The sequence below is a fragment of the Helicoverpa armigera genome, chromosome 8, assembly GCF_030705265.1.
Source record: "Helicoverpa armigera isolate CAAS_96S chromosome 8, ASM3070526v1, whole genome shotgun sequence".
NCBI classification, from domain to species: domain Eukaryota; kingdom Metazoa; phylum Arthropoda; class Insecta; order Lepidoptera; family Noctuidae; genus Helicoverpa; species Helicoverpa armigera.
Genome location: NC_087127.1, coordinates 8145332 through 8163515, shown reverse-complemented (window position 1 = coordinate 8163515; position 18184 = coordinate 8145332). Strand labels below are relative to the sequence as shown.

The 18184-nt window shown below is 37.4% G+C and overlaps 1 protein-coding gene across 2 annotated transcripts; it reads right to left on the bottom strand.

The window, feature by feature from the left end:
* Positions 1–1649: 1649 nt before the first annotated feature.
* On the bottom strand, positions 1650–18184 carry LOC110374759 (glutathione hydrolase 1 proenzyme). Of its 2 annotated transcripts, none has more exons than XM_049838493.2 (9): positions 18048–18184; positions 10476–10646; positions 9790–10197; positions 9331–9531; positions 8793–9048; positions 6881–7071; positions 5809–6049; positions 5463–5576; positions 1650–2311 (listed from the first exon to the last, which is right to left on the bottom strand). In XM_049838493.2, exons 1-9 carry the CDS (start codon positions 18050–18052, stop codon positions 2156–2158), a joined length of 1743 nt encoding a protein of 580 aa, XP_049694450.1. In that variant the 5' UTR covers positions 18053–18184; the 3' UTR covers positions 1650–2155. The 2 variants fall into 2 exon arrangements, with proteins under 2 accessions (XP_049694450.1, XP_063891902.1); XM_064035832.1 differs by lacking the exon at positions 18048–18184 and adding an exon at positions 11091–11109.

The following is an 18184-nucleotide window of genomic DNA, read 5'->3' as shown; positions in this document are numbered from 1 at the left end:
TACCTAGACTATATAATATTGCACTAATGTACCGGTAATATTTGCAAAATATTCTCGGTAGGGTAGGGGTCGACATTGTTTGGCAGATCATCAGCCTATTGCTTATATGGCTTAGCCATACCTGTGACCAATTTTACACGCTTTTTATTAGCTTCACCTGTATGTTTGTATGTTTGTATGTTTGTTTGTAACCGACTTCTTTGGGCGCGATTTTGACCCACTTTAAACGGCCAGATTTCGTTCAACCTTTGTAGATTTATTGAGGACCGATGACAATACACTAATTTGATAAAATTATTCCATTTTTAACCGACTTCCCAAAAAGGAGGTGGTTACACATACACATCGATTACTCCGAGGTTTATAGACCGATTTACGTGATTCTTTTTTTGTTCGACTCGGAATAGTTGCCAGTTGGTCCCCGCAGTCATCAGGTCAGGATCTGATGATGGAAATCCTGAGAAATCGAGGGCAACCTTCAAAAGTTGTAGGCATACATAGGGTAAAAACTTAATACTCAGGTGTACGCCTAAAAGCACTATTCAACTGTGAAAGTTTGGAGCTGACCTGATGATGGAGACCAGAGAGGGTCGAGGGAACTCGACAACTGAATATGTAAACTACCTCGTGTTTGAGCTTAAATTATTCGTATTGACAAGACCTATGCAACAGTGAAGGTTTGGAGCTGACCTTATGATGGAGACCAGAGAAAGTCGAGGGAACTCGACAACTGAATATGTAAAATACCTCGTTTGGACTTATATTCTTTGTATTGATGAGACCTTCCCACTTGTATGGATAGTGACAACTATTCGTATCACTGAAAAGCTTTAAATAAATAACCTTTTTACAAAAAAATTAAACCGACTTCCGCGACTTCTAAAACACTAAAAAGCAAAAAAAAACGAATTTTAGGTGCATCGGCCTAGAAGTCGGTGGCAAAATTAACTTAGTAACATCCATTAGACACCGACTTCTAGGCTTTAATTTTTATTTCCAATAATTATCTTTAGCCGTTTTCTCTAATATTGACAATTTTTTGTATACTAAGGAGAATTTTAATTCTACAAAACAAACAATAGTTTTAAAACAAACTAAAAAGTAGAAAATAAATAATAGTTTAAAAAAACTAAAAAACACGCTTTTTATAGAAAAACGAACTAAAAAATAGAAAATATATTTAAATGAATTTAAATTAAGAAAACAGTGTTAAAAATTTCAATGAATATAAATAGTAGTGTGAATACAAAAAAAAAATATTTAAAAAAAGCGTGGGGTGCTTTTTAAGATATTATCGAAATGAAAATCACTGTACTCATATCTGTCAATAAAATATTTATAACTATTGACACCATGCACCCCACGCTTTTTTTTAAATATATTTTTTTTGTATTCACACTATTATTAATTTATATTCATTGAAATTTTAAACACTGTTTTCTTAATTTAAATTCATTTAAATATATTTTCTATTTTTTAGTTCGTTTTTCTATAAAAAGCGTGTTTTTTAGTTTTTTTAAACTATTATTTATTTTGTAGGACATGCTCGTGATACTACCAGTGTGTTTTACTTTCTCCTACGGATAATCGATCATCAATTATTATCGGACGTGGACGGGCAGTTTTTTTGCAAAAGGGAAAAAAAATACTTTGTACCTACCATCAAAACCATTTATTTCACGAATAACAATATATTAAACATCACAGCAACTTAATTAAATTCTATAACGATATAATACTTACAACCAGAAATATCCACCTTTATAAAATACTAATATCACAATCGATTTCACTTGGATTATAATCATCCAATGAATTTGTATACAGAAAATGAAACTATTGGGATAGAAGATCGTTAGGTAGGTACCTAAATAATAAGTTATTTGATTTTTTTATGTATTTAACATGAGAGCTTACCTACTTAGACCTTTTAAAATTGTTGTTTAATGGTATTGAAGCCAATAAATAGTAGATACCTACGTACACTAACATATTTGCGTTACTTGCAGTGAGGGATGAAAACTATTGTGATCCAATGTGATGAAGGTTCCAGTTAATTAATTCTCCGTTTAAATAAATAAAAGAGTATGTATACAAGATCTGTTTGCAAGAGTAGATACTATTTTATCAGTCAATGACTAAGCCTATTTTAAATTTAGAATCCATCGATGCTACCGGGTCTTCTGTGATCAGTCTGTGGTATCAAGTAGCCGTAGGAATCTCTGGCTGCGGCCACCATTGCAGCGAATCCAGCCGTTGGTCCAAGTTCCGTGGTCGCATGCCCCTTTGCTTGTAGAGATGCGATGATTGCCTGATGAAAGAATTACATATTTTAATACTTGGGCATTTGTCATTTTTCCTTAAGAGATATGCAAAGATATCACATTTTATCATGACATATTTAATACTTGACAAGAAATCTATCGAAATCCTAGAATAGAGTTGTTTTATTACTAAATAGTGGCTGATTTCTTTATCCTATCTATAAAAATACAAGTTGAGTAACATGATTCGCACCGCATACCAAAATTTTGCTAAGTTTCGATACTATGATGAGTAATGATGACTGACATTGGCTAGGCAAGGTTAATGTCTACTGAGGTGTAGCCGCGTGCTATCAAGGAAAACGTTGAGACATCAAACATGCATCAAACACATTTGAAATAAAGATACAAAAAAAACACGTTTTGTTTTATCAAAAGACAAGTTTCTGTTAAACGTTTTTTGCCATATCTTTTTGTTACATTTAAATAGGTACTTAGCTATATTTATTTAGGTATTAATTATAAGGCTTGTAAATGCTTTTAAATGTCCTAAAATGGTACTTTCCTACGTATGTACCTTGGTAAGTATTCCTCGTACCTGTAATCTGTAATGCTTATGGACCTAATAACGGTTCTTAAACGGTTGTCTCAAATTAGCGTTAAACGTGTTAGCAATTAGGTAGATAGAGGTACCTTCCTACCTATTTACACAGTCACACATAACATTAAGCATCCACTTAAGATGGGGATTATTCGTTTGCATTATATTTACTGTAACGGTAACCGAACCAATTTAAATTGTCAAATCGCCAATTTGACCAATGGGAGGCAATGTCACGGCTGATTATTGGTTGGTTATCGTTATGTATAGATAGTTAAATAGTGCAAATCACCCTTAGTCATGTGGTACCTAATAGTTCCGATATCCATTATCTAACTAATCTCTGAAGTCATAAACACCAACGCATTATCTTAAGATCGGACAGATAGGTGAACATTATCTTACCATAAATATAATACAATCATATTGAAACTATTTATCTTTATATCTAAGCACACGCAGGAATTTTGTAGCATTAAATTACACTGCTATACAGTCATTTCGCGGAAGGCATACTTGAAGTAGATTTTGTATAAGACGAGTGTGCTGATAACGGGAAAAATACCAGAATGGTCAAATTGACTCCAGTTTTTGAGATAAACGCTTCTAACATTTTCCATAAAATGCTTCAATAAATGGGCCAAAAGATGTATTTAAAATTTATTTTTATTGTTTACCTTTACAAAAATACACAAAAATAATAATAGTTTGGGGTACCTTTAACTAGAATAAATAAATGAAGATCATGAAAAACTTTTCCTTTGGGATTTTCTCTTATTTACTTTGTTTTGAAAGGAAAAATGCACTTAACACAAAACAACCGATTTATAACTGATAACTTCAGGGTCTGATAGCTATAAAGTTAAGTTGTTGCAAATAAATCCCTGAAAAAATAACAAACGTAAGTGAAAACAAATCAATGAACTACAATGTTTGTAGGGTAGTTTGAAATTTTCAATCCGTTTATCTCAATAACCAGAGTGAATCAAAAATAAATAAGCATGCAGCGTGAAGGTCTAATATGAGTATTAACAAAAACCATTAACAAAATCCCTGCCGCAGATTTTTTTATTTTTTTTGTATAGCAGTGTTATCCACGTGTGTCATACCAATTATTGACTTTGATTATATATTGGTAGGTATTATTAACAATGTACCGCACAGATAACTGAATAACCGCTGCTTTGCCCACCAGCAAAACTCGGTCTATGACTACATCTGTTACAGCCCTTTTATCGTCCCACTGCTGGGCACAGGACTCCTCTCACACGGAGAAGGATAGAGCAATAATCACCACGCTTGCTCAATGCGGGTTGGTGATTTCAGGCTACATAGACTACTGACCAGGTTTCCTCAAGATGTTTTCCTTCACCTTTTTATCAGTCACTGGTGTCCAAGATATATTTAGAAAGTACATACAATTATACAAACTTAAAAAAGTTGCATTGGTAGGTACATGCCTGACCTGGAATCGAACCCACAATCATACTTAAGAGGTTAGCGCTTTACCCACTAACTACCTACTTACCCTGTTTTGTATAACTTGTAAGTCACGTAATTGTTTCAGTCAGAACGTACTTAGGTATTTCAGATACGATAGGTATACAAAGATATATCTAAGTATAGGCATTATGTTTATAGTCCTGCTAAACATGCTTACATTGTAAAAGCTATCCACCGTGACGGATAGGTGTTCACAGCGGATGGCAGTTGGTACCTAAATGTACGGCCTATTCACGAACAATAATAGAAAATCTATTTAAATGGAAAAAAAGTGACACAGCATTACATTGCGTTGTAAAACCACCCACTATGATACATACGATTATTATAAGTAGCCGGAACTAATACGATTCAGAATTTGAACTAGGTATGCTTGAAATAAAATTGATGGAAATGAGGTAAAAATCCGTGTACTACCTAGGGATTTACCTAGGCACTTATGTGGTATTAAACAGATCGTAAATAAATATTCACATACCTAATTAATTTATATGTAATTTTTGTATGCACAAGCTTGAAATTGCTTTAATACCTAAGATCTCGTAATACATCCCAATTTACTAATACAAAGGTACCTATTACCTGCTTATGCTTATGTAGGTATAATTTTATGGACGCATATAACAGTATTTTATTAACTATGAGTACTCATTACCATTACCACAACTATTATGGTCAAGGTCGTTTAGGTTGACATAACAATATCTCTATAGGGCAATTGCTTGCATTCTCTGACATCGTTATATAAAATGTAAATAATGGGCCTTTTCTGCATAATTTTCTGCAGACGTAATGAGCACAAAATGCACCCAAAACAGATATAGAAAAATATCTTTGACGTTCCCGACCGCTCCTTGCAAAAAGTATTTACCAGTGGGTAATCAGCTGAGTCCGGTTAGACTGGAAGCGTGGAAAAAGGCGCGGGAGCTGATGATCTTTGAGGTTCCCGAGCAGTCGGACTGTCTTGTTGGAAATTTCTGCAGAATGCACTCATATGGCTACTAGGTGCCAAAACCGATAAACATACTATGGGAACAATTTCACCCAAAACGAATAACTGGTAAATTATTAGAAACTTTTTACTCAAATCTTACCGGGTTGAAGTCGGCCTCGTGCTGTACTTCCATAGGTAGGAGCTGATGATGAAGGCGCGGTCTCTGCACAGCGTCTGGAAGGTCGCTGCCTTCTAATATTGTATGCCGAGCCATCTGGAACACCAAATCAATTCGAACTCAAGATGTATGTTGTCTTGTGTTTGGGGGGAGGCAGGCAGCCTGTTAGCAAATTGCTATCTATTGATGACCGATTCATTCAAAAAGCCGAACTTGGAAAGTTCAAGCCTCATACTTAACATTCGCCTATCGTACCAGACAGCGAAATAAGACAAAAGATGAACTAGGTAAGTATACAAGAAAACAAGCAATAGGCAAAAAGACCCACCAATGCAACTTGCGTTGTGATCTTAGTACCGCCCGCGGCTCCAAGGACCAAGTCCACGCTTCCACTCCTCGACATGACGATACTCGGGACCATAGAGCTCAGAGGCTGTAGACCAGGAGTCAACATATTGGCAGGAGAAGGCGGTAGACCGTATGCCGACTCCGTGTTGGGAATCGCGAAGTCATCCATCTCGTTGTTTAACATGATGCCTAAGCTTCGTGAGCGTCGCTGACTGCCCCAACTGTAAATGTTAAAAGTCGATCATTTTGTGAATTGGGCTGTATCACAGATAGAAAATAAAGATCATCATGGCGGACGATGGTAGACTTAATTCAATCGAGGTGATGAAAAGATCTAGTGGTTGATTATAATAAAATACAGATTTTGGCTTATAAATAAAACAGACAACTTTCAGACCGTATCAATCGAAAACAGAGAGGCCTTTTGTTAATATTGTTTACACATTTGTTCCGATTCAGAATCAATTGTCTTGTCATTGCTGTGACCAAATGTATAGCCGGCAACGGTTTGGCTCATCTTTGTTCTCAAAATAACCAAACTTTGTATTCAGAGTACGTTTTCACATTGGCAGTAGTAGTTGGCTTTCTAAACTGACTTGAAACAGCTAGCTGATGTGATAATTGAGCTGGCTCATGGGCTGAGGGGAATCCGGCCTTCTTATGACAAAAATATGTAAGCCCGCTATCGATGCCCATTCAACAGCGTCAATTAGTATGGGCAATTTTTAAATTAATTAGACATAATTTTATAGCTATGTGAAAATGGACAACCTATGTACCGGCTTTTATGGTATGGGCATGTGACGCGGAGGAATTAGTGTCATGCTGTGAGGAGGGTGATGAGTATGAGCGTGGACGGATATAGTGGAAGAGGTCGATAAAAAAAATGACGGATGGATTGTGTGAAAGTCGATATGGTAAGAAAGAATGTTATTTGTGAGATGCCGGCAGATAGAAGAGTATGTAAAGAGAAAATATGCTGCGCTGACCCTAAATGAAATTGGGATAAGAGCTTGGGATGATGATGGAACATAATATCATAGCTTAGGTACATATAATTTATGGTGCTGGTGGCGGACACGACGCTGCCGTCTGGAGCGACCACGACGATGTGAGCAGTGCCGTGGTCATCCGCTCCTTCGAACAGAGCCCCGTAGTGTTGCCAGTCAGAATAGGTCCTCGAGTCGTTCACTAGTTCCCGGAATGTTCTCGCCCATGCGGGGTTTGAGAGATTGCGCTCCAACTGAAATTAAATCATCAATGTAGGTAGTGCAGTGTCTAATAAATATACATGTCTGTATTTTTGAAGAATTGAAATCTATTTATGAACCAGCTTCCGCCATCGACTTCGTACGTGACTCGGCTACGAACTACTACCTACTACTATTAATTAACCGAATGCTAACTTCTATCACCCCGATACAAGTACGTTAAGTAAGGTTACAATCCTTGTGTGCCAAATGTCTAACTTCATTCAACTCTTACAGCCAAACCCTTCAATATTCACATTTATTTAGGTAGAAGGATTTTATAGTAGGTAATAATTTCTGATCTTGTAGTACGGTGTACTAAGCCGGTTATAACCATTTTCCCGTAAGTATTGGACTTAAGGTTTCATACGTACTTAAATACTTATTTCTTGACTGAAAACAAAACCGTCTTCCAATTCTATAATATCTACCTCTTTACTGACGTGTGACTCTACATCATAAAACGTTTATTACTATGTTCTGAAGATGCAAAACAGTACCTATTTTTTTCTAACAACTACTTCCTATGCAAATTACTGGCAATTACAGGGTTTCCTTATGTCTCGTGTACCGAGTAGCCATTGGAAATAAATGACGAATAGGATGATCATTTATATAGATAGATAGGCGATTTACATTTGAGCTGATCCGTTTTTTGGCAGATATCAGTTACGTAACTAGTGGAATTAAAATTAAAATTTGAGGAAATTATAAAAAAATGGAAAGGCACGTTTGGTACTTAGTTACAAAATTAGAAAACCATCATGACAGGTTTAGTTAATAATGTGGTAGTGACATAACATGACAGCCAAGCATACTTCATAGTGGAACTGTGTCCAATTAATCGCCTTTAAACTGCCTGAGCGCAGCTATGCATGGAAGCCGGTCGCCAGTCGCTATGTGTCAATATTATACACTGATGGTCATAATATTATGATACCTAACTAACGTCACGAAATGTTCGTGTTAGATAATGATTTACACAGATTCTACATAACGAAGTTTTGTTATTGTATGGAAAAAGGAAAAAAATCAATTCCAAAGAGAGGAATTGGCGTAGCTAAAAATAATCTTTCAGAATTTCTATTGATATCTCCAATATTCTCTAATAGAATACTTATCAATTCAGTAAAACAAATAAACCTTGGAAAGACATATGTAATATCCAAATACGTTACTGTAACTAACCTAACGTAAACTACGTGTTCAAACAATGGCTATTAAGCATTTAAAAAGGACAAAAATAATCTCCATCAATCGTTCAAATTCCCAACGACTGTTCCCAATCTATCTGTTGGTTTCCTGACTAGATATTAGAATTCGACATTAGTTAAATGGGGCTGATGCCAAAATTATATCTCTAGTACGCAAGCCAATATGTAATTAGATGGAATATTGGAAACGAACGTAAGTCGATAAGCGTAACGAATGATTCCGGATGGGAAACAGATACTTTTACGTAACAGTTTTGTCAAGCATGCAAACTGAGAAGGTTTGTATAAGAAAACTTAGTTACCTACAGCCTTATTATTGTCCCACTGCTGGGCACAGGCCTTCTCTCACACGGAGAAGGATTGAGCGTTAATCACCACGCTTGCTCAATGCGGGTTGGTGATTTCAGACTAATAGTCCAGGTTTCCTCGAGATGTTGTCCTTTACCTAAGGCCACCACGACTTTTTTTAAACATGTAATATATAACGTAAGAATACTTACATCACGAATATCATAAGGTAGGTTAGAGCGTGAAGGGTCTCCGAGGCCGGTTCGCTTTGCGTACGCGTATTTGAAGGTTTCGACGACGCGATGCCAGTACAGGTTGGAGCCGGGAGGAGCGGGGGTACCGTCGCCGACCCAGTCGCGTAACATATTCAACATGAACGCCAGAACTGAGCCTGACCCTGGTAGGGGAACCGAGTAGAGCGTGTACTCCTCTGTTAGCGGCACGGTGATGGGCTCTTGCCATTCCACCCTAAAAAAGTATATTAATAGCTTCAAGTAGTTTTCTCCAGCTATTTGTTGAGAAAGAAGACAAGTCGTGAAGAGAACGCGGTTTCTCAACCTTCCGAGCTGGGCCTTCTTAGGCCGCGAACGCACAGGCAGGCGCTAAGCAAGCCACCTGCCTGTGCGTTTGCGGCCTTAGTGAAGATGAAATGTGGTTATGCTGCATTTTTATTTCAGACGTTATGTTTGGTTTGATTTGGGACAATTATCATTACCATAGGAAAGCTATCACCTGGCACAATGGTCTCACCTGTAATTCCTGAGGTCTTCTTCTGTAATGATGCCACCGAAGCTCCGAATATCGCGTACGAGCCGCGCAGTTAGGGAACCGTTGTGTATCGCCTGTGGGCCCTCCTCGGCGATGATGTCCAGAGTTTTGGCCAACGTTGGTTCGAAGATAAGATCGCCCTCGTTCCAAACCTCCCCAGTCACCCCGTTCACGTACACCTCCCTTTAAGAACAAATGGGTACATAGTTTATACAAGTAAGCCATATCTTACCTATGAACTCATTGTTAATCACCAACTTCCAGATTCCGGGCTGCTTTGTGAAAGTTTCTTGAAACCCACGAATCGATTCCTGCTCTACCCAGGAATCGAACCCGAGGCCCCGTTCTTAAATGTCGCGCTATGCCTCTTCACAATTGAGCACTCAAGTATTAAATAAAATGTTTGAATTAAGTATAACAGAGAAATAACGATGTTCTCACCGCATAGAAGGCTCGGCTTTGATTCTGTCGCTGTATGTTCTGAGGACGCGCGCCATGTAGGCGTTGACGCGATGGCCGCGGCGGCACAACTCGGCCGTGGGTTCCACCAGCTCGCGCCACGGGAGGCGTCCATATTCCTGATGGAGAGCGCCATAGCCGACGAGCTCGCCTGGCACGGCGATAGCGAGCCCGCCGACGGTGGAGGATGCGTTGGCGTACATGTTCTCGTGTGCGGCGGCTGGAGCCCTCTCGCGGGCATTGAGCACGCGCACCGTTCTGCTCGACGCATCGTACACCGTGGCCAGGAAGCCCCCGCCGAGTCCCATGCATTGCGCGCACGCGATCCCCTCACAGAATAGTGTGGCTATCGCTGCATCCACGGCAGTACCATTTCGTTCCAGGATTTTACTAGAATAACACAATAATGATGTAATGACTAGCAGTATCGCAGCCAAATATTGCACCACTGATGCAATGTAATTAAGTATATTTAGGTACATAGAATAACTTCCTTATTAATTAGATTACATTTACAGAAGATAAGTGTTTAGTTTTATCAAATATAGCATTGGAAAGATTTGCTTATCAAAGTAGCTAAACCTAAAATTCACTGTTATTTACAAACATTTGTTTTGAGGCCAAAGACAGGAAACCTTTTATGAAAATTCTACTGTAAATTTGTATACCGGCCAACTGAAGCACATTCGTAGCCATTGGCGGCGACGGTAGCGCGCGGGAAGCGCAGGTGGTTGGGGCCGGCCCACGGCTGCAGCACCAGCACGGCCACCAGCGCGCCCGCGACCAGCGCCGCCAACACGCTGCCCACCAAACACCACCGCCGCGACTTGCAAGTCTTCCTGCATACACATAACAATACATAGGTACGTGTTTGTCATCAAAATAATATGGGCCAAATTGCTGAAATAGGATTAGCTGAATATAAATATTTTTTATCTGATTGCTGAATATATATTTTTTTGTCATTTATAAGACCTTATATTTATCGGCACGGATATTGAGCTCTCGGCGGAAGAGTGGGCATCGCTTTGCGCACTGTACACATAAGGCAATAAACCAACAGATCACTTCTGCGCAGGTGAAGGTCAGGGCTCAATATCCGTGCCGATAACTATACACATACTGTGAATGTTACTGTCTTATTGCAGTAAGGTCATGGAATTTAAACATAACAGATTTAGATATGCAATTGAGTAACTTTATTTATTGGTATAATATTAATATATTCTTAAACTTTTCTTTATTTCAAAATAAAGGTCCCTAGATACTGGAAAATCCCTCACCGAAAGTGTCAGTGTTCAAGTTTCTTCCGTAAAATTGAGTCCGAGGGAGGTCGAATAAATAATTGCAGGTCAGGTAATAAGTAATAGGTGAGGACAGGCAGCACTGAACTGAGGTCTGGGTGGTAAACAATCATGCATTACCTTAAATGATACCGGTTATATTAAACGTTCGAAATTAACCAACATTTGGAAATACGCATCGTTACACAAATAATTTTGGATTTCGAATATTATTTTGCATGTGAGTATTGATAAAATTTTGGAAAACTTTTTTTGGCTAATCGAACAACTGGGAAGACTTCCACAGAATGTCAGTTGCCTGTCATTTTTTTATTTTTTTAATGTAGACATATAGCCACTTACCAAAGAGGTTTATCATATGAATGTTTGCTAACATAGAAATAATTCATTTCTAAAATTAGTTTTGCTGTTTTGAAACAATGTAAGCTAAGCTATCTGGCCTAGAGAGAACTGTTTTGTTTGAGTTCCATGAGACTCAAACCTACATAGGAAAACTAACGAATGTATTTTAGTTCATGTTTAGTTACACACGTAGTGTTTACAAAATATTTGCTCTGTGTATGTACGATTAGCCTACCTACTCACAATCGCATGTTATATTTAAATAAATAAAGGTACTTAGGGAGGATTTGTTCTATACACAGAATCATAAAAGTGAATAGCTTTGTAATCGCCGTAGAAGGCCGTAAGAAGTAAAACGGGGAAATATTTTTTTCCATCCTAAGCAATGATGACGATGTTAATTATTCAGATGACAACATGAATTTATCATCTGCGAAGCCTTTTCCCAACTCTGTTTGGGTCGGCAAAACTAGGCGGCCAGTGTCATCAGATGCAATTGGGTACCACCGCCAGTGTTTACATGTATCTAGCGATTACCTGTCTGACCTCCGACAGGCAATGGGAGTTCAGTCTGAACTTATCAGTTATCTGGGCAAAGGCAACTTAGGCAACCCTTTGGTAAGATTGATTTTCTGACTACCCGTAACCGTAACGTCTGCCAAAGATCTTGAAATAACAGAGAGATTTATTTGAAAAGTTGTCAATTCCTGCAGAGGGGAAATATAAACATCCAAGTGCGACTTTACCTTATCGTTTTATGATATCTATTCACTAATTACAGGCGCCGCTTGAGTTTGACTTTCACTTGCCGACTGGTTGATCGATCGAGATTGATTTATTGCCCTGCTGTAAATACCTACACGTGCTATAAGCACTTATATTTAATCAACCAGGCTTACCTAATCACTTGACCGAAGAGCGATATCATACTTTATCCTTACCGTTTGATAATTTATACATATACAGTTTTTTTTTTTGGAATTTTTGAAATAGGTACGTATGTTGTTGTAGGTATAAGTAGCTCTTAATTTTCCGATACAAGGATTATCTTTTTAATAAATTATAGGTACCTACTTAATTATAAATGATTCCGCTTTTTTAAGTCTAAATAAGTACCTATCATGATTGTCATCATTACATTAAACTAATTTGGCAATTTATATTCAAAAATTAAAAGAAACTCTTGAATTAATGTAAATTAGGAGTATACCAGCGCCAACTTACATATATACAATGAAAATAACCAGCGTTTATTAGATGGGCATAACATACATATGCAGGTAAGCAAAATACAATATAATATGTATGTTAAGTAGCAAGTTAATTAGAACTGTAGTAGGTTCCTACCACAGAATAACGTGTAAATATAGGTACCAACCCGCGTTGAGCAAGCGTGGTGATTAAAACTCAATTCTTCTCTGTGCGAGAGGAGGCCTGTGCGCAGCAGTGAAGCAGGTCGACGGCTGAAGACGAGGTAACTAATTATGAACATGGCAGTGTTTACAAGAACAGTGCCGATTTTAGCAGGAAGGAAGCGCGTAGACTCATAAGGCGGTCGCTAAAACTTTTTTCATGAAGAGTCAATCCCAAAACGCTGGGTCTGATAGATAGCCACTACTGAGTCCAATATTGAATGAAGCCTAATATCGTAACTGTCTAGGTTCCATACCACAAACAGCGCCGAAACCATTAGGATTTTCACTTTTTTCCGCATTCGCTATCTCTATAACCGATTGACGGTCGTGACTAATCAATTCTGTCTGAGTCTGCACAATTGTAGAACCACTCATACTTTGCGAGCACGTGGGATTAAGAGATTATACAACTTATATCCGTATTACCTACTTATCTGATAAGTTAATGAACGGAGCCTACTTTGTAATTAACAGCGTAATTATTAATAGGACTGTTTGAAGCGTGCGCAGACAGTAGGGTTTATGTTGTGACTAATCAATTTTTGTATGTTAGACAGGTTGAAACTTAATTGTGCTCCGAGCACAATCTTTGTACAATCATGTTAATGCAGCACAACCTTTGTAAATCCGACATGCGTCACCTTTTCAGTTTCATCGTGACTTCTATGGTTATAAAATAAAACGAGCGTTGTATTGTATGGAGCATTTAATTTAGATACCGAACGCTATAGGTATTATATTTTTTTATAGTAAGTCTGAAATTTTGACAAATTTTGTGAGTGGGTTTTCATTTATCACATTCCTTCTTTGTATCAAATCAGTGTACTTGTTGTTTTGGTATCAATCAAACTAATTAATCGATTTAATTTTGTATCTTGATCATTCAATCTTGGAACGGAACCTAATTAAAATAATCCTTACTAATTACTATAAATGCGAACTCTTTTCCAGGAAGTTCCATGGAACGCGGGTGGAACTGCTAGGATTAGCTATTTAGGAAATATGTTTACAGGAACAACGAATAGCCCATTGGAATAGTAGGTATGTAATTCCTTGGTATGTGTCCTTGGTGGTCTTAATTCAATTACGTATGTACGTGTCCAAATATTTAGTGCAAGGTCAACGTTCGTGAACTAGTAAACCGAAGTTTTGTCGCATAATTAGTTCATTAGGTACAATAGGTCATTGTTATTAGGCTATTAAGCATCCATTGTATTTGTGTGTTCTGCATTTTTGATTTTGGAATGGCTTTTAAGAAGAATAAAATAACTTATAGACATTAGGTATGTTGTTGACATTGTTACGTTAAGTTACACGTAGGTACCTATTTATCTAGTAATGTTTATGGTTAGTCATTGCACCCAGGCGCATAAACCGCTAATCAGTTTTTTTCATAGGTTAAATACTCAACAAAATTGTGGTGCTGAAAATTTCATGCTGAAGTCTTTTTGGCTACATAAATGCTTGGGTATTATTTAAATTACTTGGGTAAATACATACAATTTGAAAATTTTGGTAATAGCTAGCTAGCATAGTCCAATATAAATATGAAAAGTAAATAAATAGATCACTCATGTGCCTCAGTTGAATAGTGGGAAACAATAACGATTTTTGAAAATTTAGGTCAAAATTATTACTACCTACATATCATGTCTGGTTGCACATCATTATGTAATTTATCTAAACATTCGCACTATTTTGCTTATCAATAATAAACCATATTCAAATACGCACAGGATTTAATTTAATTTAGCACCTACCTACATAATGACTAGTGTTGATGATAGTGCTGACAAATGACGATACCATTGATATAAGGAAGATAATAGATAAATAAGCTTTATATTTTTACTAGCTGTTTTCCCGCGGTTTCACCCGCGTCCCGTGGTAACTACTGCCCGTACCGGGATAAAATATAGCGTTTGTTACTCGTGGATAATGTAGCTTTCGAAAGGTGAAAGAATTTTTAAAAACTGTCCAGTAGTTTTTGAGCCTATTCATTACAACCAAACAAACAAACAAAGTTTTCGTCTTTATAATATTAGTATAGATAAGGTTATATTCCCACCTTTTTTTCTGACTACGGAGCAAACAGGGATTTAAATCGCTTAACAAGATTTCGATCATCATTAACACAATGACTAATCAGTTTTGTAATTTAAGTCCAAGATAAACTTGTACCTTTATATATTGCACGCATAGGTATTTAATTTATCTAAACAAACGTAGATGTAAATTAATTTAGATAAACTCAGATATGGAAATGTGGGAAAACACGTGCGACTCGAAAACCCAAAGTTACGCACACACCTGGCTGTCTTGTTTATGCTTGGCACCTTTACGTACTTAGGATACTTACTATTGTAGGATGTCATTGATCAAACATAGGGAATCCCCCAATAGTGCATGAAGATTTCAAAGGAAAACCTCATAGTTTTTCAATTGCAATAAATGACTGGTTCCTAACTTTCCTTTGTTTTTTCCTCTTTCTTATTTGTTTGGGTTGATGTACCTACATATTTACCTAATTATGTCTGTGGATGTAATATACAGGAGGTAATACCTATGTTTAGTAAGGATGAGTGGGTTTTCACTCGCTGTTAACTGTAAACTGTAGGTCCCGGCTGTCATTGAACATCCTTGGCAGTCGTTACGGGTAGTCAGTCAGAAGCCAGTAAGTCTAACCAAGGGGTATTGGGTTGCACGGGCAACTGGGTTGAGGAGGTCAGGCAGGGCAGTCGCTCCTTGTAACCTGTGTAAGCACTGCTGGTACTCGGCTACATCCGGTTAAACTGGAAGCCGACCCCAACATAGTTGGGAAAAAGGCTCGGAGGATGGTGATGACATATTATCGCCCTTCAACTATTTATGATTTGCTTAGCAAAAGTAGAAGGCGAAATACAGGTCCTCTGATGTGACTCGCCAAGAAGAAGACAGCAAAAGTACACGTGCCTTCCTATTTGTATGAGTACCTAGGTAGGTATTCACCTAAACCACTAACCATAATATTTCATTTGCGTAGAAGCAACCGTTTTGTTTACAAACATTGCTGAAATTAGCTATGTGTAAACTTTGGCAAATTGCGACGGGGCAGTTATTTCAAATGGTCATATTTTATAATATTTAGAGTGATTGTGAATAAAGCTTGTTATGTGAGTCCGAAATGCTTTTGGTAGTTTTATTTAATTTGGACGAAGGCGAATACAGCGAAACAACAGGTAAGATGGCCTCTCTACTCTACCTATTTCCCGTTTCTCTGTAAGACATGGGCTACTTTTTTTCTGAAGGCTGGTTTTTGAAGCGGTTTTTATACAAGCTTATTATGGTCGTTATTCTAACGTAAGACTTATACTTTACTAGCTTTCCGCCCGCGGCTTCGCCCGCGTGGAATTCGGTTATATTCGGTTATTCTAAATTTACATGTTTATATTCGTTTGCAATATATTACCTTCTTTTAAACGACACACAGCGCCATCTACAATCCATCCATCAAGCAAACAATATTTTTGTTTTCCCTCGGGAATATCTATTTTTTTCGGGATAAAAAGTACCCTATTATTTAATCCGGACTTCTAACTTTACGTCTGCAAAATTTCAAAGCAATCGGTTCAGTAGTTACGGCGTGAAAGCGGAACAAACAAACAAACAAACAAACTCACTTTCCGATTTATAATATTAGTAAGGATTTAAAATGGGCTTTATGCTAACAGGTATTTTTATTTTTAAATATGAGCTAAAGATATCGTAAAAAAAACTTGTAGGTAGAGCCTATTAAATACAAAGACTATCCATCCAAAACTAGATAAACAAGAATAACTTGAAAATAGATCTATACTGAATGCTAATTAAGCCAACCTATCACGTGGATGTGTACCTATGCCTATTCGAAATCGACATTCAAAGCGCCTTGCGTTACTTGCATCACAGTTTAGATATATTCGGAGTGAAGTTTGAAAATAGAACCTGAAAATTCATGGTAAGTTAAAAAATGTGAGAAAACTGATGTTTAGGTACCTAAGTATGCGTAAGTTAAAGCTCCAACGTTTTTCGTTATTTAAAGCACGTTAGAAGATTTATAAATTACTTAAGGGTTGATTTATATTAGGCCGGGCCGTGCCGTGCCGTGTCCGGGTTTTTACGAAATTCTAAAGACGAGCGTCGTTTGTGGCCCGGACGGGCCACGGATCATGCACTGTGTAAGTGTAATATAAACTGCTTCACACAAAATGTATGTAACGTTTCACATCCGTGCCCCGTACGAGCCACGGCGGTTTACTTAATAATTTTTCTATAAACAAAGATTATTTCGCGGCACCATAGTAAAACGGATATCGGTACCTACAGGGGAAACCCGAATACCGGCTAAGCATAAAGTGATAGGAACCTTCTTATGAATTATAACAATACTTATAAATTAAATTGTCACCAAAATGTCGTCAAGATCTTAATTGATATTGTAATAAAGAGACCGAATGGCACGGCTTATTTGATAAAATAAAGTACGCACGTAATTTAGAGTCGTTGAGATTACGATACAAACTTCTTTTTAAATTCATAAACAGTTTGCAATGAGGTAGCAAATTATTAAGTATACCTACATATATTAGGAATCTATGCATCTACCCGGTTTTAAATGCATCCTGAGGGAAATATTTCCCGCAGATGGATGAAACATAGCCTACGTGGGTACTTATATGTGATTCTGATGTAGGTAATATGTTTAGTTAACATTTGATGTACCTGTAGATATGAACGGTACAAACTTTTTGATATATTAATTACACAGCATTAGCAGCATCAAAAAATCCTGTAAAAGGTGTTGTTTTCACTTTTGCTGGTAAAAAATCACGAGTTCGCCGTACCTACTTAAATAGCTACGTATTTGCAACTGAACACACAGTAATTAATGTTTTATGGTAAACTATTAAAAAATGGTATGTACACGAACGCAAGTGTGTAGAGCCTAACTAAAAAAAATCCTTACAAACTGGTATTCCTATTACGAAATCGGCTAGATTAGCATATATAAATTTCCTTCTAAGTCATTACCTCCCTACCATTAGACACAGAATTCCCAAAAACCACTTAACTACTTATTTTAATTAGTTAACAAAGTAAAAGTATAATTATTTAGCTTTATAGTGAAAGTATTAGTTGAATAAACATCGATGTATCTCACCACATGATCGATGCCGACTACTGACGACAATCCGTGATCGTAGTCACTTACGTACTGCGCGAGCGCAGAATTGTTTGAATGGTTTTAAGGTCGTACGTTTGCTTTCCTATTGCGTATGACAATGAATTGACGATCTT

Bases quoted from the DNA above. Each gene is read 5' to 3' on its own strand.
- LOC110374759 (XM_049838493.2), bottom strand. The intron at 9,532-9,789 runs GTGAGAACATCG...TTGTTCTTAAAG, and splicing joins AAAGCCGAGCCTTCTATGCG to GGAGGTGTACGTGAACGGGG. The intron at 2,312-5,462 runs GTAAGATTTGAG...TTCTTTCATCAG, and splicing joins ACGAGGCCGACTTCAACCCG to GCAATCATCGCATCTCTACA.